Consider the following 26,972-nt stretch of genomic DNA (forward strand, 5'->3'; position numbering starts at 1 on the left):
TGTGTTGTGTTACAGGATTGTGTCTGCTTGCAAGACCGGATCCAGGATAGGTTTTTCCCCACACACCTTCCCTAGGCAAAGCCAATCACAGGAACTACCCCCCACATCCCGTGATGGAAATACTTGAGTGAACAATTCTTTACCGCTCTGGGATTTCCTTTGGGGCAGTGTTCCTTTCCACTATTTTGTAGCTCATGTTTAGTTAGGGACCAGCCATATGCAAATCTATGTCGTCGCTGTCCTTAAATGGATCAGTTGAGCCAAACTGCAGTGAATTAAGAGACTAAGCAGTTTATCATGCTTTTCAATTAAAACTATTTCTTTCTTTACAAATGTTTTTACAGTTGGAAGATCAGGTTTTAAAAGTTGGCAGAGCATTTTACAGCCATAAAAACATCTTTGCTAATCTGTAAAAGCACACGAGAATGTCAAAATATAAAAACTTTGAAAAAAGTTTCTATGAACAATTGTTTCAAATCAATGGAATCTATTTTTTGTTGTTATTTTAATTATATGGCATTCCCTCATAAAGGAATGTGTGCGCCACCACTTGTAACACAGTGGCCCTCTCTGGGTGATTGTGATTCTTTTGCGGTACGTGTGTAAAAAGGCAGTCCCAGGATACAATCCCGTTCTACACTCCTACCTCAGAAGTAGTGTGTATGTCATACAAAATGTGCTTGCATGGTTCTGTCATAAAAATAAATCCCCATGCATTCTGCCTGTCTTTTTCCAGTGTAAAATATAGGTGATATAAAATGGTATAAGAATTTGAACCTTTCTAAACGGAATCCAAGTTAGATGCCGGCAGAGATGCTGGTGGCTTTTCTGCATGCATCAGGGAAAACTTTCGGATCAGATTTTCCGCTGTGTGGTTCGTCCCTTCAGAAAAAACCACCATGTAGGTTATTTATGTGGGTAATTTATGTAGTACAGACAAGCTGGAAAGCAGTGGGATGCCTCACAAGTCGAGATGATGAAATGCATGATAGATGATGCATATGGTGGTGTTCTAAAATACATTTTCTCTCTTTGACACTGGTTGTGTGGGTGAGAACCTCTTTTAAACAGAAGTTTGCCAGGCTGATATTGCTCAACACCACTCTGTCCCCAATAAGATATCACCTGCAATTACTCACTTCATTTTGGCCTTCTTATGATATGATAGTTTACTTATATCGCGCTCGTACACAGGTGTTTCAGAGTGGGACCAGGCAAAGGGAGGGAACAGGGGAGAAAACAAAAACAACGATCTTACTAGGCCCAATGACATTGAGAATGCGCAAGTGCATGGGGAAGAGAAAAGGGGGAAGTGCATGGGAGGTGGGAGAAATCGGAAAGTGCACAGCATAGGAGAGGACAAGATAAATAATAGGTAAAGAAATAAGGTGATCAAAAACAGTGGTAGCGCAGCCTGTGAGTGGCGAAGTGCAAGGTTAGTCAGATAGGGTGTATCTGATAAGTGCAGAAAAGGAGTGGGGGGCACTGTATGGGGACAAATACAGGTCCCAGTGCAAGAGGTGGCCAGGAGGCAGTGCAGGAGGGTGGCAGGGTGAATAGGTCCCTGGGCCCGAAGGGCAGAGGGTGGCCAGGTGCAGCAGTGCCGAGAGAGAAAGCAGATCAGCAGGGGAGAAGAGTGACAAAGGCAGAGGCGAAGAGGAAGGTCTTGCATTTCTTTGATTTTATTTTGTTACCTTTAGTATAAAGCATAGCTTTTCATTTGATATAGGAACCAATGTGACACAACAAGTAATGTTTGAAATGCCGTCTGTGACAATTTCATGGGTCTGACCCTGTTAAAGGGGGCACACACCCCACTCACCTGGGGTAGGCTCTTACCATGGTAAACTAAGAGCCAGGCTTACCCCAGAGGTGGCGTTGAAGAGTTGAGGTAGTCCCTGTCTCCGGCTCCAGAGTATGCGTGGAGCCAGGTCTATGTGTTGGTACCCCTTTCTCTGACCTGATGCCTAGCAGACTCAGTCCTGGCAAGGTCCTTTTCTCTTCTTTCATGTGGTTCCCGAAAGGCAGCACCAACCAGAAGACTACAAGTACCACAATGCACCTGGCCCAACGGACAAGATCTGGCCTGCAACAGACATGCTACCCAGATGGGAATTGACTAGGCTTCCCCATTAAGGAGCCGAATGGGGGACCAAACACCCACTACAGACTGCCTAGGCATGCTACAAGGGAGCAGGGGAGCAGCAGCGGAGCTGGAACTAGCAGAGCGCAACACAGCCTCATGGAAGACAAGGGACCCCAGCCCAAAGCCTTTGAGGTCATTTATTTGCTTGATACAGGAGAAAAACGGGGAACAAACGAAGACAGTGACTGCATGGCTGGGTGGATCGAAATGGATACAGAATCAGGGGTGGGGCAATGAGCCCTTATGAAAACTTCCTGGGGAAAACCCAGTCCACAAGGAAAGGAGATGGAGGAGTTGAGAATAGCTTAGCGATTGGGCCAGGGGAAGCAGCTGACTGAGGGTTAAGGGGGCAGAGGAGCGGTCTAGGCAGGAAGGGGAAGGCTTTGGGGTGAAGAGGAAGAGCTAGATATAGAAAGGGGGTTAGAGGCTGGGTGCTCCGAGGCCCAGGCACCCCCTCGTCAAAAGCACTGTGCTCTAAATGTTCCTATACTTTCAATGGAACTTCCCTAAAATCTTGCCACCATCACACCCCTGGAAAGTTGTCTCCCCTGGTTAGAGGAGACAGGTGAGTGTTAAGAAGCTGAGGCGTCAGCCATCAGGAGGGCAGCGACAGACCAAATAGACTATCCCAGTATGTCCCTGGGAAGTGCGTGAGTGACCGAGAGAAGACTAAGGCCTTTAGGCCTCCCGAGTGTGAGTGATATGAATCTGATAGTTCAGGTATCCTGGTGATACAGTAATGTTGGAGCAGAATAGGGAGCCTGGGCTATTGGGGTGGGAACTCGCTTCAAGGTTAAGGAAAGACACAGAAGGAGAACACCAATTGTCTTCAAAAGGTATATTTTTCTAATAAAAAGTTGAACTAAATATCTATTGCTGCAAGGTTATTGGGCACTGTCACAATGCACTTTGTAAAAAATGTTATGTTCATCTACTCATTAGGCCAGTAATCCCTTTTTCACTATTCTCCTTATTTAGCCTTGTGATATGATCTTTTGCTTTACTTATGAGATTTTCATCTGTGACTTAAATTAAGTATTTGTGTCCACTAGTAAGATCTTCATCTGTTTTCTCCTTTAGTGGCCTATTCTTGTAAATGATAATTAGAATATACTTACCGTTAAAAGACCTTAGGCACAAGAGCTTGTGTCTGCCTTCTGTTTCTCCAGCATTGGATCCTTCATAGAGTCACATGCTGTGAATATTCCTTGTCAGACTGGAAATCCTTGGTTACTTTTTGATTCCCCTTGCTATGGGTGTTTCTGGACCCTCCTTCTTCCCCTCAGATTCTAACCTGCATGCGCAGCTGAGGGAGTCCTTTGGTTTTTCCACAGTCAGAATTTTAGGTTAAACTCTTTAAAACAACAGTTTCAAAGATAAGACAAATTTTCTCTACATAGCGTCAGGTACCCTCTTCAAGATGAGGAAGTTTTCTGGGGATGGAGAGCACAAGGAGGCCCCTTTTTAAGCTGTGTGCCACTTGTGGCCTCAAAAATGTATATGAAGGAGATGAGCACTCCGACTGCATATACTGCCTTTATCCCCACCACACCGTTGAAAACTGCACCATCTGTCGAGGTCTTAGCTCCAAGACTCTCATAGATAGAAATATAAGGCTTGTCTGCTGGCTCAACAAGGAGAACTACACAGAATACCCCTCTGACGTCGAGTCGACCAAGGGCATGGCCGCTCCAGCGTGGAAACAACCGCAAACGAGGGAAAGGGCCAGGTCGGAAGAATGGCCTGTGAAGAAGGCCAAGCACAAGATCGGCGTAGCTGCGGGCGAAAGACCTAAGGGGCCAGACGACACCACATAAACCGGACTCGTCAATGAAAAAAACAGTGAACAAAAACCACATGAACATGGTCCCATCACCCCAGCCTACGACCTTGGCAACGGGGAAAGACACACCTCTGGGGACCCAAAAAAACACTGAAGGAGAGCCTGTTGCCGAAACCTTCAACGACAACAATATTGAAGGCAGTTCTGTCCAACGGAAAGGCAGGTACTTCCCCAGGAAGTGCAACCTCCACAACCAGAAGAAGCCACCCAACCGCAACACATCAGCCAGGTCTCACCTATCCAGTACTCAACATAATCCCTGAGGAGATATTACAGTAAAAGGTAGATACCGACTTTGAGGCGCAGCCTCAACAGTCAGACTCGGAACAGTCAGTGATATTACAGGAGGCGGCTCCAGCTACGCCATCTACGCCAGGGAGTCATTTTCAGGAAGGAGACATGACAGTTGGACGGCCACAAGAGGAGGCAGGTCGGACACTGCAACAGCCCCAAGAAGAAGCAGGCCCAGCTCTGCCCATGGGGCACACCCATCAACAAAGGGAAGTAAGGGCACTGTTAAACAACCCACAGGCCCTACTCTCTATGCAAGTGCTCTTGTCCCTACAAAGGGTTATCATCCAGCTTGATGCAGCTCTGATGAGACCAGGGATGCCGGCCTTACCGCCACCTGAACCAGCGGTGCCACAGCTACCACAACAATCTCCAGTCAGACCCAGGTCTGTTTTGGGCGGGGGAGATCAACAAGGTCCTCTGTCTCCAGACCCAAATCCTCATCGTTGGGAAAATCGGCAAGGTCCGACAGAGGGCACTTGTGATCCAGGTCAATTTCTCCACCCCCTGACCCAGCATCCCCTGCGCTTCGGCCAATATGCAGGGGCAGGCGTGTGTCCCCAACACTAACCTCTCAATTACGCAAAAGGAGCCGTACTGTTTCACCACCGACTCGATCTGTGCCAGAAGAAGGGGAACTAACAGATACAGATGCGAATAAACCCTGCGACACCACATCCTCATCAACCACTCAGAGAAAGGATGATGATTGGGACACAGACTCCCCAGGAGTTTCCCCAGGATGAGGAATCCGCAAAGCAGTCTCTGCCTGATGACATCACAGGGTTCCATTCTACGGTCATAAAAGCGTGCAAGGAGTTCGGCCTTCTCGCCTCTGAGGATGAGAAGCAAGGCTTTTTATTTGACCATATGGGTAAGAGGGGAAAGGCAGTGGTCTAGATTCCGATCCTCAACCACGTCTGGCAAGAGGGGCTGAAAACAATGAAGCAACCATTCACGATTCCAGCGGTAAAAGGCCGTCTAGACAAAAAGTAGAACACACCGTAAAATGCACCAAAATGTCTCACTTCCAAGCCGTCTCCCAAATCACTGGTCTCCGCAGCGGTAAGATGGAAAGCTAAGTCCGAGAAACAAAAATGCGCTATTACCACCGGACAATGAAGCGTGAAAGTGGACACTTTTGGGGGAAAAGGTCTTGGCGATTGGAGCCATGACAGTTAAAGCTGCTAACTCCCTAGCCATCATAGCCATGTATGATAGAAAGATGTGTCATAAACTCGCACCAATCCTGGAGCATCTTCCAGAGGAGAAGCTTATGGAGGCAAAGGCAATCCTGAAGGAGGGAGGGGTGGGGAGAGTCCTCCAACCTAGGTATTACCATGGTGGTGTACCTGGTGGAAACTGGTTTTAAGCAAGTGGCCAACGGGGTGGTCCTAAGTAGACAAGTGCAGCTCTGATGTATGGATTTCCGGCAAGATGTCCACCATAAAGTGGTAGACCTGCCCATCGAGGGTGATGAGCTGTTCAGGCCCAAGATAGATGAAGTTCTAAAGACAGTTAAAACAGACACTGACAGTCGGGTTGCTAACATCCCTGCAGAACCGTCAACCTAATTGTCAGTTCAGAGGAACAGCTGGCAGAACATCCACATCCTCATCCAACAATGGATGTCAATACTCAAGAGACTCAGCATACTACTCCCAGGGGTACAAGAGAACTTACCAAGGATATCACAAATCGAAAGATTTTTGCCAAAATCAGCACTGCATGCAGCCCTCCGGATCCCAAAGGGAACCGAAGGGTAAGACCCAATAGTGACAATCCATCTCATGGTGCCCTGGGAGGGCGGATCTCCAGGTTTGCCTGAGGGTGGAGAGAAATAACAAAGGACAAATGGGTGCTGGATGTGGTAGTATACAGGCACCTACTAGAGTTCAAACAAACACCCCCTCCCATACCTCCAAATCACGAACCAGAGGCGCCCCAAGACCGTGCTCCTACGATAAGTGCAGCTCATGCTGCAAAAAAAGACCATAGGAAAAGTCCCCAGAGACCAAAGAATGTTCTCCCGATAGTTTGTCGTCCGCAAACCGGATGGAAAATGGAGGCCAATTCTAGTCCTGAAAAGGTTAAACAAATGCATAAAATGGCAGAAGTTCACTATGATCACTTCACCGCAGGTCATAGAGGCAATGCAGCACCTTAACTACATTGCGTCCCTGGACCTCCAGGATGCATATTTTCACGTACCCATCCATCTAGGCCACCGGCAATACCTTTTGGTTTGTGGTCGCAAAGTCGCACTGCCAGTTCAATATCCTGCCATTCGTCCTGAAGTCGGCTTTGCACACCAGTGGCAGCCAGCCTGCGCAAACAGGGACACCACGTCTATCCTAGTATGATCCCAATCGAGGCAGGGAGCACAGTCTTGTATAGCAGCAACAGTGGGCCTCTTACAAACATTGGGCTTCACCATGAACTACAAGAAATCCTTCTTGCAGCTGTCCAGGAGGCTCATACTCCTGGGGGTGGAAACCAGGGTGCTTCCCTCCAGCGACAGAGTGAATACCCTTGCCATCCTGATAAAGACATTAATGCCAAGCAAAGTAAAAACAGCAAGTCCATGCAGGCAACTACTTGGGACGATGGCGTAGTGCATACCACTGGTCCCGCACTGCAGACTTCATCTGATACCGCTACAAGAGTTCCTGGCAGCGAACTGGATGCAGACCACCAGATCATGTGCGGGGAAATTATGCAGATCCATCTCAAGCTGCACTCACAGCTTCAGTGGTGAGCAACCAACGCCAATGGTGAGCAACCAACGCCAATATTTGCAAAGGGCAAAGTGTTTCAGGATCCAACACCCAACAAAACACTGGTTACCGATGCCTCCCTCCAGGGGTGGGGCGCTCACGTGGACCAACTGCATGTCAAGGAGCTATGGACGCCCCAAGGGTCATACCTACATATACATGTGCATCGGTTCGGTGGGTACTCAAATCTTTCCTCCCGATACTACAGAACCAAACGGTTAAAGTCCTCACAGACAACACCACCAGAATGTATTATCTGCAAAATCATGGAGGAACGAGATCCAGGAAATTGTCCAAGGAAGCTCAACTGCCATTGCCCACAGGATCAGCATTCGATCCACAATCCACAATAAAGTGTGCCAGGTACGCAAGCAGGACGCCCCAAAAGGGCTCAATGGAAAAAGTGTTAGCTTTTCCGGGGACAGCCTCTTCTCATTCGCGTTTCCACCCTTCCCGATCCTGCGCAGAATGATGCAGGCGATCAAGCAGCACTCCTGCAAGGTGATTCTCATTGTGCTGGACTGGCCTCGCCAGATCTGGTACTCTGATGTGGTCCAGCTCTCCAAGGACAAACCCATCCGACTCAACAATCGATCAGACTTCATAACACAAGGCAACGCGAAAATTCACCACAACCTTCAATCATTGCGCCTGATGGCGTGGCTCCTGAGTTCGTGGAGTTCGGAAGCCTGAACATATCTCAAGAGTATAGACCGGTCCTGGCGGCTGCAAGAGCTCCCGTCACTAACAAATCATACCGCCTAAAGTGAAAGTAAGTGGTGCGAAACCCAACGCCAACAACACCAGGTAGGACTAAACCCATTCGGGTGACGCCAGATGAGGTACTGCTATACCTGCTAGGCCTAACCAAACAAGGCCTTGCCCACAACTCCATTAAAGTGCACTTGGCGCTATCTCTAGGTACACGAGGCAGGAGAAAGGCATCTCTGTACGGACGCAGACTCATAAAGCATTTCCTCAAAGGCCTTTGTTTTCCACCAGTAAGAGGGATGTTGCCAGAATGGAGCCTCAACATCGTGCTCTCGGGGCTCATGAAGAAACCGTTTTAACCTATGGCCTCTGCACGTCTGGGATACTTGTCCTGGAAGCTTGCCTTCCTGGGGACTATTGTGTCAGCCAGGAGGATGTCTGAGCTGCAAGCCCTCGCAATCAAGGAGCCATATTTGCGGTTGCAAAAGGACAGGTTACTTCTCATGACAAATCCGCGATTCATTCCCAAAGTGCCCACGGATTTTCCCAAAAATTCTGTAATATCCTTCCTAGCTTTCTTTTGCAAGCCCTCATCACCAGCCGAGGTGGCATTACACTTGCTCGAACTCAAGCGAGCGTTAAAATACTACATTGACAGGTCGCAGTCCTTCAGGAAATCAACGCAACTTTTTGTAGCGTATGGCCTGTTGAATAAAGACAATGCTCTATCCAAACAAAGCAAAGTACGGTGGATCTCGTCGACTATTGTCTTCTGCCACAAGTCAGTGGAAAGACCCTCCAGGCTCCCCCGCATGCACATTCAACGAGAGCTGCAGCGGCTTCGGCGACATGATGGTCTGGGGTCCCGATCAGACATTTGCCAAACGGCCACCAGGTCCGTGTTGTATACTTTTACGAGGCACTACTGCCTGGAGAAGCAGCATGAAGAAGTGTGGACAGGGAGAGTAGTCCTACCGCGCCTGTTCCAGTAAGGTATGACCCTATGTATTGGCTGTAAAATATACAGGTTTTTCCCTGTTAGCACCTCCAGTGTCTGTATACTGCTACATAGTCTATTCACAGAATGTGAATCTATGAAAGATCAAATACTGGATAAGAAAGTTTCTTACCTGTAACTCCTGTTCTCCAGCATTGGTATCTTTCATAGATGCACATGCACCCTTCTTCCACCCTGTCAGGTAAAACCTCTCGCACCCCAGGTACATCTGGTACCACAGGGTCAGAATCTGAGGGGAAGAGGAAGAGAAGGGTCTAGTCTAGGGCTTCTCGAGGTCCCATTGGTGGGGACCAAAAACACTCATAACAAGGGTGTTCTACTACACAATTTAGGTTCTTCTTTCCTAGAGCAAGGGGAATCAAAAAGTAACTGAGGATTTCCAGCCTGACGGAATATTCACAGCATGTGAATCTATGAAAGATACCAATTCTGGAGAACAGGAGTAACGATTAAGAAACTTTCTCCTTCCAAAAATGAAGTCATTTGATACTGTGAATAACGTGAAGTTGTGCATTCACTGTTATTTTTCAGCCACTTACAATTGCATTTTGTAGAGGCACTGCTACATGGTAGCGAGTTCTTCCCCTAGTGGAAGAATGAAGTTTATTTGTTACTAATAGGTGGTCTGTTCTCCTATATCGGACAGTTTAGTAAGGATTTTGACATGGTTATAACCAAAATCTAACCATCGGGGATAATATTGGGATTTTTCAGATATTATAATTAATGATTGGTTGTTCATTTATTTTCACTTAATTTATTTTTGATCTATTGTGATTTCCTGTCTGACCTTTTCGGTTGAGTCATACTGTTTTGTTCTTTGAAATACAAAATTCAGAGTTGATATTAATGTCCTAGGTTTTTTATTTATTTTTTATTGGAATTTTTGTTCAGTGTTGGCCATATCCAGCGGTTCTCAGAGCACCTTCCAAAGTTACAAAGGTGGGAGGCAAGATTGAAGTTGCATATTTTCAGGATAGGATGGAAAGATTAGAATAAACAAGTGGTAGCAGGGGAGATAGACGGGTGTGATTATGTGTCGGGACACTGGTATGTTTTGAGCCTCTTTCTGAAAGTAGTGATGGAGCGTGCAGTGCAGATGGGATTGTGTAGGGTGTTCTATGCCCTGGGTGCCTAGTGGATAAATGGTTCCTTTTGTGTGCATGTTAGTTTACTGAGTAGAATGTGTAGGAGATTCTAGCTTGCTTGTCTGGTCTTTGTGTGCTTGATGGGTTTGAGTTTGTCGTGAAGGTAAAATAGGGTTTTATGGTGGATGGCTTTGAAAAGAATACAAAGTCCTTTGAAGGCAATCATTTGGGGTACGGTGAAGCAATGGAACTGGGTGAGAGGTAAGGTGATGTGTGAATGTTTTGGTAGATGTAGGAAAAGTCTGGCGCTGTGTTTTGTATGGCTTGCCGGAGGAATGAGTGCTGCTGCGGAGTCAAGTAAGGAGAGCATTGCCGTAGTTCAGCTTGGAGAGAACCAGTGCTTTGGACTGCGGTGTGGAAGTCATCAAGAGGGAAAATGTCTGATCTTTCGCAAGAAGTGTAGTTGTAGATTGCAATTGATTTGATGGGTGTGGAGACAGAAATGTACAAATTCTCTGTGGTTAATTCTTTGATCCAGGGGGTGATTTCAGGTTTGGGTCTGGGGTGTGCGGGTAGGGGTGGGATGGGGTGGGGATGTAGATGAGGAGGTATTCTGTTTTGATAGGGTTGAGCTTGAGGAAGTGAGTGGTCACCCAGGTGGTGATGGTGGAGAGACGGCTTTTGAGGATGTGCAGTTGTGAGCGGGATGAGATTTGGAAGTCTTTCTATGTGTTGGTGGAAATCCAATGGATTCATTTTATAGATTGAAGAGAAGTAGAGACCGGGAGGAGCGTTGCCGAACCCTGTACTTGACTGTGGTGGGGTTAGATCGAAATAGAGGCCATGGAAACAGGGTATCTTGTCAGAAAGAAAGGAGGTGAACCGGTAGAGTACGGTGCCTGAAAGTTTTATATTTGTTGGATAGGATGTTGCATCATCTAGGAAGTGTGCATTATTTGTTTTGACAGTAAGGGTGATGAGGGTGTCTGTGTCGATGCAGTGGAATCAGTCCCATGTGATGGCATGTGTGGGAGCAGGGAGAGCAGTGGGAAGGACTTGCATGATGTTTTCTATTTTGGAGTTGAAGTAGTCCCTAAGAGAGTTGCATACTGCTGTGGACGGCGTGAATAGTGGTTTGGAGAGGGATTTGACAATGTTGAATTGTTTCGGTGTACGATTGATGGCAGATTGGAGTAATTGGAAGTAATGTGTGGCTTTGGCATTGAGTATGGCTGTTTTGTATTTGTTGTGGCAGAGTTTCAGTGGTGGTCTCATGGCCTGGGTTCTTTTGGCAGGCACTTCTTAGGCGTCTTGCTTCTTTCTTGATATAGAGGAGGGAGCGTTTGAACCATGGTTTATGGAGGTGGCTGTGGGGCTTTTGTGATTTAAGGGGACAATTTTGTTGAGTGCATGTGTGATGTTGTTGTGCAGAGTGGAGGGATGTCCGTGTGAGGAATAGGGGGTGGTATGAGTGGTGCTAAGGGAATTTCTGTAATCTGTGTGGTTTGGCTGCCTGAAGGGTGAGGGGTATGTGTGGCAGGTGGGGGGAATCTTATGCAGTAGAGTGAGCGTGAAGGGGTTAGCAAAGTGGTCTGACCACGACACCCAGATTAGTTTTTCCACAGACATGCTTTTTGCTAGAAATCAAAAGATCCAGAGTGTTGCCAGCTGTGTGTCTGGGGTAGGTGATGGGTTGTGTTAGATCATAGGGGATGAGTGGAGTGAGGATACTCTTTAGTATGGGGTTGCTTTCTGCAAGGGAACTACCGGGGTCGAAGTTGCCAAAGTGTAGATGTTGATGCAGGGCGAGTTGCGGTTATTAGTTGTAAAGCCAATCCAGCTGATGTGGAAGTTGTGATTGGGTGTTGGGACAGTAAATGAGGTGGAGTGTGATGGAGGAGGCAAGTGAGAGGGAGTGCGTCAAATGATTTGTATGGGGAATGTGTGGGGTTGCTAAGTGTGAGTGTCTATATTATGCAATGCCACCACCTTGTTGGTCTGGGCGATCTCTGGATGAGACAGTATGGGGAAGTATGTCATGGATAATAGGCGTGTGTTTGGGTTTGAACCATATTTCTGTAACAAAGAGTGTATTTACGGGGTGTATGCTAATGAGTTCATTGATCTCATGTGTGTGAGCAGGTGCAAAGTGGCAGTTGAGAAGAATGCAAGTGTATGCAATTAGTTGTTTTAGTGGAGTGTTGTATTTGAGTTTGATTTGAATGTTTGTGTGCTTTGTATGCAGCATGTTTTTTTGGCTATCAGTGGCAACTAGGGGCGAAACAGGAACAAATCATGAAAAGAGAAAATGGATAATACCAAGAACCCTTCGGTTTGTCAACCCTTTGCTCTGGATGCCCAGACAAGTGGATACCCTAAGGAAATTGCTCAAATTCCCAAAGTAACCCAGAAGTACTTAAGCAGGAAAGAAATATAAATAGGAAACCAGTCCTTTTTTTAAAGTGAAAGCAGCAGTTGTAGGATCACATGATGCTGGTAAGGAGCTGACGGAGCACTGCAAGGGGTGCTGGAGGCTGAAAAATGCCACACCTAAATGTGGGAGGATCTTCCCAGCAGTCTGCCCTTTACTGGACGCCCCAGGAGCATCTTAGTGAGTTCTTGTTCAAATTTGTCGGGGATCCCGTGATCAACCTGTGGATTGACCCTGGATGGCTGTTGTCAGTGCCCTGAACTCTTCAGGCAGCCTCGGGCAGCTGGCATGAGTGCCTCTGGTGGTATGTTGAACTCAATATTCCTCTCAGCCCAGCTGAAGCCCCTTCTGAGGATGGAAATACCATTCAATGATGGCGGTTTTGGGGTCAGGGGTCAATTGATCAGCCTGTAGACAGACCCTGGAGAGTTGTTGTAGGTCCCCTGACCTCTGCAGGCAGCTGGAAAAGAATGCCTTTGGTGGTATCGTGCTTAGAATGATGTTCTTTCCAGCCCAGTTGTAGCCCCTTCGGAGGGTATTGCTTTATTTGCATCCATTGTAGGTTTACTCTATAATCTTTATAAGAGAATAAAAATGAGAATTAAAAGATTTTGCTACAGTAAATGCTACTGCCCTGAAGAAGGCTTTTTCATTTGGAGTAACATGGACCACTGTAGCCGAAACCTGGTTTGCACTTCATGAAAATCAGGTTTAGAGTGGGGGTAGTTCTCTCTCCTCTGCAGGTGGCACCCTCTGGAATGGCCTCTCTCCCCCTCTCAAACGTGAGCCGGACCACCTGAAGGTCTGGAAGCAGTTCAAAACGTTCCTCTTCTCCTCTGCTTTCTCACTCTCCCCTGCAGACCTACCTGTCTTCTGTACCGACTGGTTGCTTGGCTACCCTCAGAGTCTCACTGGATACCAGGCTCTCTCTTGATCAGTCACCCTTACACTGCCTCCGGGCCTTCCATGCACTTAGGGGCTGTAACTGTAACCCTACAGTCCCTTGTTCTCCTTGCACTACCCAGACCCACGCTGCCCTAGTTGCACATAATCAGAGCATTGCTGCCTTGTTTTCCCCTCCCCTCCTCTCTCCCTTGGACCCCCACCTCTTTTTCCCCTTGCACTTCTCGTTCTTGCACTTGCATGTTCTGAATGACACAAGGCCTAGTAAAATTGTTTGTCTTGTCCTCCCTCTGCCTTCCCTCCCTTGTCTTGTAGAGCCTAGAAACACTGGTGTACATGCGCGTTATAAATGACTTAACATATCATATGCAAGAATGTATGTGATCCTGGCACCTTATCTCTGATGGACTCAAAAATTATACATTAATGTATGCCTTTAAAATACTGTTGCTTTTGTTTTATTTATTTCTATGGTATTGCTGTTTTGTGTTTCGAAAAATTATTGTTCACATGTGTAATTAATTCATTGTCTTTTTGTGGTAAAAAAGAAATCTGTTATCATTGTATGTGCTGGCATTATTTAATAACATGTTCCTTTATTTTTGGTGAATTGTTTGTTCATTTCTTCAGTGTTTTGGTTTTTAATCAATTGCATATGGAATTTTATATTGTAATAAACATGTGAACATTAATTTGATTTGTATATTTGGATACATTAGGAATGCTTTTCAATTTTGTCTCCATATGTAAATTTGTTTGTATTTCAATATTTTTCCCCATTCCCTTGTGTGAGTTAGTGGTTAACTCTTGTTATGTGAATATTTGAAAAAGTTAATTCATTATGCATTATTTATCAATACAGGTTTTAGATCTTCATGGCAACCAGATTGCATCCCTTCCTGATGACATCGGCCAACTGTTCTCCCTCCAGGTGAAACTGCCGCAAGAGACATGATTATTATGCCCCATTCAATCACTTAGAAAATGTTTCTCAGGGCTGAAGCACATTATATTCGTATTGCCCCACTCCCCCCTTTCCTGTTGTATTGGGCTACTTCTCCCATTCATACACAACACATTTACACTTTATAACCCACCAGATTGATCATTTGTATTTTTCTCATATTGTAATTAATGAATGGTTGTTAATTTTGTATTCTGTTATAATTATGCCCTGCAGTGGGAACCACTGATCTATTTATTTTCACTTATTGATTTTTTTGGGGTGAAAATTGCATTTTTATTAAGGTTTGAGAAAGAACCAACACTATACAAAGCAGAAATTAATGCCATCTCACAGTTCGGGCACAGTAAGAGGAAAAGATAAGTACATCATACAGACGAACACAATGACATCACAGCTCCAAATGGATCCTTGCCCACCCTAAAATCCTTGTTTGCTGCCAAGAGCAGGTTTCTGGGCATATGGACAATAATACATGCTCACTCTCTCTAGTCTCAAGACCAAACAACACAAGTAAAGGGGACACTCATGTCTATATCCTTAACCCCTTCCAACACCACCTTCCAGTATTGCCGCACATCAGGACAGTCCCACATGTGTCAGTAGCTGCCAATACCGTTAAAGTTACTCCAACAATAGGGGCTCACTGTGGGGTACATTTTAGAGAGCCAAAGTGGTTGGGGCACAGGGTATGGGGCGGTGGGGGTAAGAAGCCAGCGAAACAAAAGCCTGCTGTTGTGCATTTTATTCTGGACCGCTATGGTAGAGGACCATACTACCCTATAAATTACTTGCCAAATGTCTGGATCCTCTTGCAGCCCAAGATCTCTCGTCCAATGTCTGTGTCTCGGGGGTGTTTGAATTGCCCCTACCCAGGAGTGAGATATAAAGCTTTGGGATGAGCCCTTTAGATTCTAGCTGGGTATTGAGTGTCTGTTCACATAACGTCAGCAGGTGTTGCAGCTCGTTTACCCATTGCCGGTCCATCATGGTGCCTTTTAATTGCAAGCATAGTGGGGGTGGAATGGCGTCTGTGTGTAGAACAGATTCTAATTCTGCTTTTGTTAGGAAGCAGCCTTTTCTCCACATCTGTCCCGCTCCAGTTAGCCCAGCCTCATAATAAGGTTGGAAGTGTATGGGTTCTCCTATTTTATCTTTAATTGGGGGGCCCATATGCAGCTGAGAGTGGACGGTAACGTCATGGGCCAGTTCCCTGGCCTTCTTCCACATGGACCAGAGTACTGAGATAATTGGTTGTGTTCATATTTTGTGTTCTAAGCGCCTTTAGCAGACCCATACCCACTTCCCTAGTGTGACCGGGGCAAAGTGGCCATTCTCTAAATTCACCCATTGTTTTTCTGCGTTTTCTCTTAGATGGTCTACCAGAATTCAGAGTTGCAAAGCCCTGAAGTATTAATAGAAATCTGGGAAACCCACACCCCCTTTTTCCTTGGGTTGTATAAAGGTGGTATATGCTATGGCCTGCTTCGTCCCAGCCCATAGGAATGCGTGGAGTGATTGCTTAATTTCGTTGTGGAGGGCAACTGGTATCATAACTGTTAGGGACTGAAACAGAAAAAGCAATCTTAGTTAAATGTTCATGCCGCCATGAAACCGTGGTTTTGGACCATTTCTGGAAATACCTAGTAATCTTTCCCCACAGTGGCAGATAGTTGCCTTTGTAGAGGCCGTCTGTTTTCCTTATGATGGTTATTCCCAGGGATTTGATGCTGTCGGGCTGCAATTGAATACCATAGCGAATTAAGTAATGGTGTGTATGGAGAGCATTGTCAAACAAGGATAGGGCCGCTGCGTTGTTCAGATTTATTCGAAAACCCCAAACCGTTCCACTTAATTAATTTTTGATGTATTGTGAGTTCCTGTCTGACCCTTTTGTTTGAGTCAAACTGCCTTGCTCTTTGAAACACAAAATGAATTGTTGATTTTGATGGTGTATTGTATGACTTTATTCACATGTATTGTATGTTTATTTTGTACTTTTTTTAATTCTTTTTTTAAGAGAATTAAAAGATTTTGCTATAGCAAATACTACAGCCCTGAAAATGGCTTGGTCAGTTGGAGTACGAAAAAGGCCCTTTGTTGCCAACAGGTAACCCACGTGCACTCTTAACGGACGTAGTCCTTCAAAAGATATCACAGAAGACCTTAAATTGATATGTATATTAACAAAGCAGAGTTTAATTACATTGTCATGAAACAATGATAATTACAAGATAGCCCAGTCCTCGGGCGATAACAAGTAAACGGTACAGAGTACAGAAAGTATATTTAAAGATCAAAAAAACAGTGTTTGGTAACATCACTGAAACAATTGGTGCAGCTTAATTATACGAGAGAGTCCTTACTGACATCTAAACCAGCCAAGACTAGCCCACCTTTGGTATATGTAACAACACACTCAACAGAGTGCTAGAACTAAGGAGGTAATTAAACAACACTGGACTATGATGCAAATAGACCCAACCTTACAAAGACTTTTCCCTGAATTACCGCCCTTCGGCTATAGGAACAGCCAGGCCCTCCGAAACACACTAGTGAGAGCGGACTCGGTGCTACCTAAAAGATCCAATAAGCGCCACACAGGAGCACAACCTTGCTGCAATTGTCAGCACTGTGGTAATGTCATCAAGGGAAATAAGATCAGACATCCATAATCAGGCAATAAAATTGCTAAATAATCGAACTGAGACACTCCTGTACATGTGACTCAATTAATGTGGTGCATGCACTGAGATGCCCATGTGGATACTATTACGTGGGAATGACAACACGCTAAGCCACGGTCAGATGGACTGAACACAAGTCTAATATTAGAACAAAAAACCTTAAATCCCCTGTAGCAACCCACTTCGTGGAGGCTAGACACAATGTTGCACAACTAAAATGTGTGATACTGGAGCAAGTCTCATTGCCCAATAGAGGGAGGGTGACCTCCACAGGAAATTAATGCAAAGGAAGATAGCTTGGATCGATTTATTGGACTCACTTAGCACCAGGGGAATGAATTGGGAATGGGATATTATGTGTTTGTCTAGATTGTGAGCAGTGTTTACCTGAGAGGTTTGAGGGGCTTAATTTGTCGCATTGTGTAACCTGAGTGACAGGCTAACATATATGTTTTGAGATGGACTGACAACAAATCTAGATTGTGAGCAGGGGGATCCTGAAAGGCTTTACGTTGACAGTATCAATATGATTGTGAGAAATTCTAATTTGACAGTACTGAATTGACTGTTACTTTGACTGCCGAGGCACGATGAAGCCCTAAATGTCCTTTAGAATGTGAGCAGGGTGAACCTGTGAGTGTTGAAGGGAATCAATCCTTACGGATTAATGGGTGTGTCCCCATATTTGTCAGACATGGAATAGTGTTGGAGGCATGGTGCTGAATTCACAATATGACTCTGGAGCTCTTGATAGGGTCTAGTACTTCTTGATGATTGGGGCAGAGATATACTTGAGGGATAACACTAACAGGAGCTCGTAGTTCTAGATGTATTACCTTACTAGATGTCTCGCGCTCTACTAAAATTGATTGGTCTGACATGACATAAGCTGTATGCCTAACGTTCCATTTAAACTAACTGGTTTTACATGAAATAGTGTTGTATCACCATATGGGGTACTGCCGACATGCAATGGTGAAGGAACACCATTCTGCTTATGAGTGAATATCAATGATAAGATGGCTGCCACGTTAGCGCTACGCTGCCGCAAGTGTGAAGGAGTTGTTGCCGTAGTTACCCCAGTCACTAATATGGATGCGGGCCACCAGGCCGGTAATGCCGGTCAGCTCCCCCGTGTTATTGCCAGAGATTAAGTTGGGGCTCCTATAAATGCTTCAAGAGAGAGGGTGCATAATGCGAACACTAGAATACAGACCTCATGAGGATTAAGTTAGCGCTTCACCATCGTGAGCGCCTCACCAATGCTGTCATGGTAACTCTAAGAACACACGCGGACGAGTGGCGGCTCTCAGGCACCTTGATCCGTTGACATGACGCATCTCCCATAAATAACGACTTACTTTGAAGTAGATGTTTATTATTTTGCAGGCATCTTTACATGCTGGTTGCTTGAAATTGTACACGTTTTATCTGCACAGCGTTCTACCTCTCATGAACGCTGTTCTAACCAAGATGGAGCTTAAAATGAGTAGACCCCATTGTATTTCTAACTATTGGGTGATGCTGGCCAATGACATCTGGCCATCCAATTCTTTCCTATATATTGTAGAGTGGCGGAGACCAATCCTCCAGAGAAGGTGCGAGAACGCAAGCATACCCAGCGAGTTTGTACTGCTAGATGCTGGGTGAGTGTCTCACTGTAAATTGACATAGTTATGCTGCGATTGCCTGTACATTAGCTATTTGGAATAGATAGATTTAGTAATAGTTAGCATTGTTTTACAGGTCCGACTTCAACACTGAAATCTGAGGACCACTAGAGGTTAGTTCAATTCTTGTAATTATTAGAATAGTGGACTAAACTGTATATGAGGACAAATAGGTCAATATTGATGCACTACTTGTTCTACGAGAACAGATGAATATTCAAATTAATACCCTAACCGTGAAGGACAGCTTAAAGCCCTGAGGATGAATATACCGACATATCCGAAACGCGTTGGCATATAAATAAATCAAGCTGTACTTTGATGTTTAAATATACTTTCTGTACTCTTCTTCCCTTTACTCATCGCCCGAGGAATGGGTTATCTTGTAATTATCATTTTTTTATGACAATATATTTAAACTCTGATTTGTTAATATACATATCGATTTAAGATCTTCTGTGATGTCTTTTGAAGGACTACGTCCATTAAGAGTGTACGTGGGATACCTGTTGGCAACAACAGGCCTTTCTCTTGTCCATATACTGTCTCCACAGGCTTGGGGATAATACCCACATGCACCTGAAAACTAGAAGATATTTTTTAAGTTTATAAACTGTTGTATAACATTAGCTAGTGCACCTCTCTCCATACCCTTTGGTCAGTTGGAGTGACATAGACCACTGTAGCTGAAACATGGTTGGCACTTTATAACCATATACAAGAATTATGTGTTCCTGTTTCATACGTCATGAACACTTGATTGGGAGTATCACTTATGTCAATTCCCAAAACCCTTCAATGTCCTATTGGTGCCTTAAACCAATGTGGCTTTATCTTAAAAAGAGGTTTCTAAGCAGTTACTGGACCAAATTATATTGCATATAGGTGATATCTGAACAGCTCTCTTTGCCCAAGGATTGTACTGTTTTTCCCATAGACTAGAGTGTCTTTTTAGTTGAGAAATGTTGTATTATCCTACTGGTTAAGTTTGGTGGATTTGTCTTATAAGAGTAGTGTTTCCTCTTACAGGTGAAAACTGAAAGGACGTCTTCGTTTGAGTGATATAGAATACTCTGTAAAGTGAGCGACGAGGTAGTTATCCTGTGGGACAAAGGTCAGGGTGCTGACCCCATCCCACAGAATGGTGTGAACTCTAGGGACCAGGAAAGCCAGTCTATTAGGTCCTATATCCGCAGAGTCCACCTAGCAGTCATTCCCCCCCACCCCCTCCCTGTCACACCAGATAGGAAACTTAATGGAGGAGGACTGGGTGATGTTGGAGCATGGTGCTGCATACATACTACCCTTCACCTCAGGGTCCCATGTGCCAGGTGGGATCTATTTGGGGATGTGCTGACTTGCTGTGGAGTTTGGAGGCAGTGGAAATGCCAGAGTGGGGAAGGCAGCTGGAGCATAGAGGAGAGCAGCTGGAGCATAGTCTGCAAGTAATCATGAGAAACCCAGTAGAGAAAGCTGATTCTAAGATAGCTTGAGCTTTTAAAGACTAAAGGGTTCACTGTGGAGCCATGAGTTCACATGGAACACACTTTAGCCTATCAGTAATAATGGAACAACCAAGAAACAAAATCTAAAAAATACCAGGCCATGACACATGGGCAAAAGGAAAGATGCATCTGAAAGTCCTGGAGAATCTAGTCTCTGCGGAACAGCTAATCTGAGAAGATGTGCAGTATTGGACCTGGAGCAGAGGGAAAGAGCAGAACCCCATGCACCGTAAACGGGGAGGTTCTGCCAGGCTCAGGAGCAAACATAAGCCAATTATGCCTCCTGGCTACTTGAGAGAGACCTAAGATACTTGAGGGATGCAGCAAGACCTCAGAGTGAGGAGGGACCAGAAAGCCTGAGATTGCTACCAAGTCATTTTGGCGTTTTATCCCTAAAAGAAGTGGGTGGGGCAGTATATTACTGCTCGAACTGTGGGGGTACTATATCCCAAAAGAACAGAGCTGTCACTATATCTGTCAAATCCCTAAGAATTGATGGGCACTACATGCCAAACGAAGTGGGATTGGCACTATATCCTGTGAACGATTACAAGTAGCGAGTAGCAGGCTATATTCCTTAGACCGTGTTTGGAATCATCAAGAAGTCCACCTGGTGCTATATCCCTCGGACCTTGCTTGAGGAAGAAAGAAATGGGCCAAGCACTATTTCCAAGGAAGGATTACAAATAGCAAGCTGGGAATTATTTTGCTCTCGCTGTTTATTTGGGACAAGAAGCATGCTGGGCACTATAGCCCTTAGAATATGTCCAGTGAGGCTGTACTTAGAGAGTCAGAGGGAGACCAGTAACCATATTAGGTAGGATACACAAATGTGGTGTCGTTTGTCTCACTCCTTCACCTTGTGCTTAGACTGTGCTGTTACAGAACTTCCTTTTCAACTTTATAAACTAGTATCTATAGGCTGTTATTCCACTCATCCTGATCTGACCACTACATCGTGGATTTAGGAGCGAAGGCGAGAGGTTCAAGACAAAGAAGATTGTAACCTTGACTCACTAATCGTTGTCCCCATTTACTACCTTTTGCCTACAGTATTCTGTCGTATGTCTTAATTCTTGCAGCTTGTGAATCTGTTTTTGATGTCTGTGCTTTCCATAGAGCATCGTCGAAAGGTTGGTCTGGAATGCTACACCAACTTTAATTCATGATGTTCTTTTCTGCTCATAGTGCTCCATTTAGTCAATGCCCTCCTTAGATTATTTTTATGCTATTGATTTTGGCCAAGAAGAGGATTAGAGAAATTAAACTCAACCTTTGTTCCTTCGACACACACAGAACAGTCCCAGATTATTTTTTTTTCTGTGTATGGACCTCGATAAGGCTGTGAGAAAAGAATGAAATGGTTTTTCATAATCCTCATTCCCATGTGTCTTCAACAGGGTAGACAATTTCCACTCCTAAATGACGAGTGAAAACTGGACCGGGGTGCTAACGTGCGTTTCCCGGTATATGGCGTCTTGATATACAGTAGCTCCTGGGGTATCCACAGAAATTATCGTCAATACAATTTTGAATGGAGAAATGACTGCATCTTTTTTGCACAATTTTGGGAATTAAAAAAATATGTATACGGGTAGGGGAAGGGATATTGATAAGGTAGGAGGGGGGTCTCCCTGCATCATAAAAAAAAAAAAACATGCAGTCATTGCTCCATTTGAAAGTTTCATGGACATTAACTCCCGGCAGGCCTTGCTCTCAGAGCTTGAAGTGCTGGGATCTACTGCATAGCACCAAATGTTTGATGAGGGGGATTCAAAGTTGGCGGCTGCAGAGTACAGGACATGAGGACAGATGACCTCTGCCCTCCCGCAACAGGGCCAGTGCGGTTTGTTAGGCAGAAACCTGTGCAGTTCCCTTAGGGACCACTGCAAAAGATTTAGGACTACAGGTGGTTGGCAGTAAACCCAATTGGTAGCAGTCTGTACCACCCAGATTTACCTGGTAGCTGTGGCTGAGCAGTTGGACTTCTCTCAAGATGAGTTAGGCAGTATATAGAGTATACACAATAGGTACAGAGATACAGTAGCACAAGCAAACACTGACCAGAGCTTTGGTGTAAAAGTATATAATTATTTATTCAAAGACACACTTGTAAATTACACTAGCACAAAGAGAGGTAAGTAAATTCAACACACAGTCACTATTATATATATACAACCCTGATTACTTATTAGACAAGTCTTAATGAGAAACACCACTTATTTTCAGACAGAGGTGAGCGCTTAACATAAGATGGCACTCTAATAAGTTATTTAAAAAGGGGGGGAAAAAGGCAGATTTATGAAAGCACACAAATCTCAATACTTTTCAAAGAACCACAGTGAGGCAGGTTAGGCAAAGTCTACTGGAGAGCAAGGAAATTCAAATGCCAGGCCCACTCTTAGAGAGAGCAAGCGAAATGTGTCCAGGATCACACAGTGGGGTTATGCCCAAAGAGACTTTGTAAATGGTTCCAAAAAGATTGAGATCAAGTCAGGAAAAGTTAGTTAACAGGTCCCAGGCTAACCCAGGTTAGAAAGTCGAGGATTTACTGTCACCCCGAACGATCTGTCGCAAGGGAAGCCAGGCGGGACACAGTACCTGAAAATGGAAAGAACGCTCCAGCGGGGGCAGTTGTTCCTGGCAGCGGGTGCAAGTCAGTGTTTCGTCCAGAGGAAGAGGAGGCCTCGACGTGGAGGAAAGCTGAAGATTATTGCGTTGCTACAGAAGAAACCAGTCGCAGAGTTTTCCGGTTACAAGGTACTACCCTTTTCTTCGCGGTAGTGGTAAACCGTGGTGTTCCGGTTGTCGGGGTGCTTGGCACGGGCAAGGCGGCCACGGGATGGTCCAGGAAGGTGAAAAGACGGGCAAACTGGTTATCCCCACCAGTCAAAGGAAGAAGACACTCCGGGATGGAGATCTCCTCTGTCGTCGGGAAAAGTGGTGAGACGGTTCTCCAGCATGGGGTCTGTCATGGATTCACATGCTCATGAATATTCCCCGTCGTCAGGCTGGGAATCCTCGGTAAAGAAAAAATCAGTATCTGTTTCATTTCTGATCGGTCTTTCTTACTAGTAACCAATCACTGAACTCTGGGTCATACTGCCCCCAGCCAATGACTGCCCTCTCCCTAAGCCCCGCCTCTGGCAGCCATCCTCAGATTTTTACCGCACGCTCAAGTGTTGGCAGTCCTCATGCTTTAGCTGCGTTTTTGCACTTTTTCAGGAGATTTTCTCATTTTGTCGGTTTCATCGAGCCTCAAGCTCCACCGTTTCTACTTCCAATAACGGGGACCCGTTTCGGAATTCTTCTACGCCCCTCAAGGGTGAAGTTTTCGTCGAGTTTACGCTTCTTGGAGGATTCCGGAAGATCTGCGGCCTACCTCAACGGACATGGCCCAGGACAAGGGAAGCTCGACGCCCGGATCCAAGCTGTTCAGGTTCTGCCCTGGATGCGGATTACAAAACGTTTTCAAGGAGGACGAGCATTTGCGATGTCTCTACTGCCTTGAGGACAAGACGCACGTGGAGAAGGACTGTGCGTTCTGCAAGAACCTTTCGAAACGGACCAAAAAAGATCGTCGTTCCCGCCTCGCCGCCTGGCTGGAGAAGGGCACAGCAGGTGAGAAGGCGAAGAAAAAGTCTGAGCGGGCTTCTAAGTCCTGTGAGGGCGCCCCTGCGATGGGGGCCCAACAGAAGGCCAAGCACCGCGGGCACCGGGAGCGCCGAAAGGTCGGGCTCTTCGGCTGCCAGGCAGTGCGCGACTTCCCCGGCACGTTCAACCACGAGCCAGCGCTCTGGTTCGGGGAAGAGGAAGTCCGAGAACCCGGGTAAGCTGCTGGAGCGGCCCCAGTCGATCTCAAAGGGGGAGCGAGGCGCTGACCCTCCCCCCAAGGCAAAGGCCCAGGACGAACCTAAGGTGGTGAGGGCTTTGATCCAGCTGGCAAAAGCCTCTATCGAAGTGGTTGCTGCGACCCTGGCGAAGCCAGCTGAGACTACGCCAGTGGAATCGGCCTCTGGGCCCATGGTATCCCTGCCACCGCGGAGGGAATCCTCTTTCCAGCCCATCGTTAAGACCCCCGTGAAGTCCCCGGCAGAAAAAGAGGGGGGTCGGTGGCCATTACAGACTCGGAATCGGCCTCTGAGGAGGAGCTGGTGGAAACCAAGAAGGGCCTCAACGAGAGTTTCATAGGCCTCAACGAGAGGTTCGAGAAGGCTCGATCCCAGGGGACGGTCCCCACTGACGTGATCGAAGATGGCGACGAAGAGGGCCCAGTGGAGCGGCCATCCTGTCCGTTGCAGCCATTACCCGAGCCCCAGGATAGCTCAGCGGCCATTTTGTTAGCGATCCAATCCTTATGTACCAAGATAAGGACGAGATTACCACGGACCCCGATGGAGGATCCAGAACCGGGCCCGTTGGGAAACCCTCCGAACAAGCGGAGGAGAGTCCACCCCTCTCCGCCCTTCGTGCCCACGAGGCCTGTGGACCCCTCATCCCCCTCACAGGACCCTAGAGAGGATACGGCGACGGATACAGCGACGGGGACGGACGACGACGGCGGCGATATGACAGCGGACATCCCGTCATCACCCCCCCCTCGGGCTTCTCCAGCCGTCGAAATTGGCTCCTTTCACGCCATGATAACCAGGGCATCTGAGCTCTTCCAGCTCTGCCCTGAAGAACAAAAAAAGGAAGGGTTTCTTTACCAACGACGAGAGGCCAAGACGAAGACGGTCCTCGCGGTGCCTTTGCTCGACGACATCTGGGACGAGGGGCTTGCTGTCCTCAAGAACCCTTCCACGACACCCGCCAAGAGGGACAGGTACGAGAAGAAGTACCGAGTCCCCGATGCCGCCCCCTTGTGCCTCAGGGCCCAGCCCACGCCGGACTCTGTCGTCTCGGCAGCGGCTAAGAAGAAAGCAGCGGGTGCGGCGGCTTCAACTTCCACTTCCCCGCCGGACAGCGAGGGCAAGAAGTTGGACTCCATGGGACGACGAGTCATCTCTTCGGCGGCAACGACGATTAAGGCGGCCAACGCCTTAGCGATCGTGGCCTGCTACGACAGGGAGCTCTGGTTCAAGATGGCTCCCCTGCTAGACTTTCTACCTGACGCGACAAGAGGGCGGAGGCTCTACAAATTCTGCAGGAAGGCGAGGTGGCGTCGGATCACACCATAACGGTGGCAACGGACATTGCCGATACCGGATTTTGCCAATTGGGTAACGGAGTTTGCCTCCGACGACAAGGATGGCTCAAGGCGACAAACTTTCGCCAGGACGTCCAGACCAGAGTGTTGGATATGCCGTTCGACGGCAACAACCTTTTTGGTAGGGCGGTGGACGAGTCTCTCCAGGCCATCAAGACTGACTCCTCTTCCCAGGTGGCCTACAGAGGTCGCGGCAAGCAAGGGGGATCCGGCCGTCGTCGCCAAGGAGGCCAAGGCGGCAAGGCCGCCTCCAAGCAAGACTGACCCGGCGGTGTCGTCGGGCCTCCACCGAAGCACCCTGGTGGGAGGCCGGCTGACGAAGTTCGTCAGCGTGTAGGAGTCCATCTCCACCGACCATTGGGTGCTGGACACTCTGGCCAACGGGCACTCACTGGAATTCCAAAAGAAGTGCCCTTGCATTCCTCCCGTGGCCAGGAAGGAGAATCACGTCCCTCAACTGCTGTTGGAGGTAAGGGCGATGCTCAAGAGTGCCATCGAGCTCGTCCCCATGAGGCTCCGGGGCTCCGGAGTGTACTCAAGGTACTTCCTCGTCAGAAAGAAGACAGGCGGTTGGCGCCCCATCCTGGACCTGCGTCAGTTAAACAAATACATCAAGGCGCAGAATTTCAGGATGGTCACCCTCCAGCACATGCTGGGACAGCTGGAAGAGGGCGACTTCCTATCGTCGTTGGACCTGGAGGGTGCTTACTTCCACATCCCCATTCTAAAAGGGCACAGGAAGTTTCTCAGGTTCGTGATTCAGGGACGCCACTACCAATTCAGAGCCCTACCGTTCGGATTAAAGTCGGCACCCAGGGTATTCACCAAGTGCCTGGCACCAATGGCGGCGCGGCTGCGCCTGCAGGGGATCCACGTCTACCCCTACCTGGACGACTGGCTAATCCGGGCAAGGACAAGAGAACTCGCCGTCGAACGCACAGCGAGGACCGTCCGGCTGCTCACGGAACTGGGGTTTGCCATTAAGTACCCCAAATCCCAACAGGTTCCGTCGCAAGTAGCACTGTTTCTCGGAGCGAAGCTCGATACAGTGGGGCAATTGGCCTCCCCGTCAGAGGAGAGGACGAAGACCATCCTGGGCAAGGTGTGGCGCCTGCTAGCCACGGACGTGGCCAGGGTGAGGTCCATCAAGTCCCTCCTCGGGATGATGTCCTCATGCATCTATCTGGTACCCCTTTGCAGACTTCGGATGCGTCCGCTACAGGGGTTCCTCGACGCCCGCTGGTTTCAGGCGACTGGCTGCTTCGAGGACAGGATCCCTCTCGACGAGGAGTTCCGTCGGACGATCCTATGGTGGGGTACCCGTGCTCACCTCACTACAGGCACAGACTTTCAAACCCCGGCGTTTCAGGAGACGGTGACGACAGACGCCTCTTGGAGGGTTGGGGGGGCCCACACCAGAGATCTCCACGCAAGAGGCCTTTGGCTTCCGGAGGAGAGGTCCCTCCACATCAACATTCTGGAGCTCCGAGCAGTGTTCTGGGCGCTCAAATCATTCCTTCCGTCCCTCAAGGACAAAGTGGTGAGGATCTTCACCGACACCACCACGATGTTCTACATACGGAAGCAGGGGGGCATCAGATCCCCAGCCCTATCCAAGGAGGCCCAGGATCTGTGGCTCTGGGCCGTCGCCTTGGGGATGTTTCTGGTTCCCTTCCACTTGGCAGGAATAAAAAACACCATTGCCGACTCACTAAGCAAGGAGCTGCGC

General features: G+C 47.2%; 1 protein-coding gene across 3 annotated transcripts in view; it reads left to right on the top strand.

The window, feature by feature from the left end:
- LRSAM1 (leucine rich repeat and sterile alpha motif containing 1) overlaps nt 1-26,972 on the top strand; it is a 3,131,994-nt gene that overhangs the window by 627,736 nt on the left and 2,477,286 nt on the right. For all 3 annotated transcript variants that reach the window (XM_069609805.1, XM_069609807.1, XM_069609806.1), the window contains one exon: nt 14,071-14,139. In XM_069609805.1, the coding sequence (XP_069465906.1) occupies nt 14,071-14,139 (69 nt within the window). The remainder of the gene's footprint in view (nt 1-14,070; nt 14,140-26,972) is intronic.

The sequence above is a fragment of the Ambystoma mexicanum genome, chromosome 8 (assembly GCF_040938575.1).
Source record: "Ambystoma mexicanum isolate Mex_15411 chromosome 8, UKY_AmexF1_1, whole genome shotgun sequence".
Taxonomy (NCBI): Eukaryota; Metazoa; Chordata; class Amphibia; order Caudata; family Ambystomatidae; genus Ambystoma; species Ambystoma mexicanum.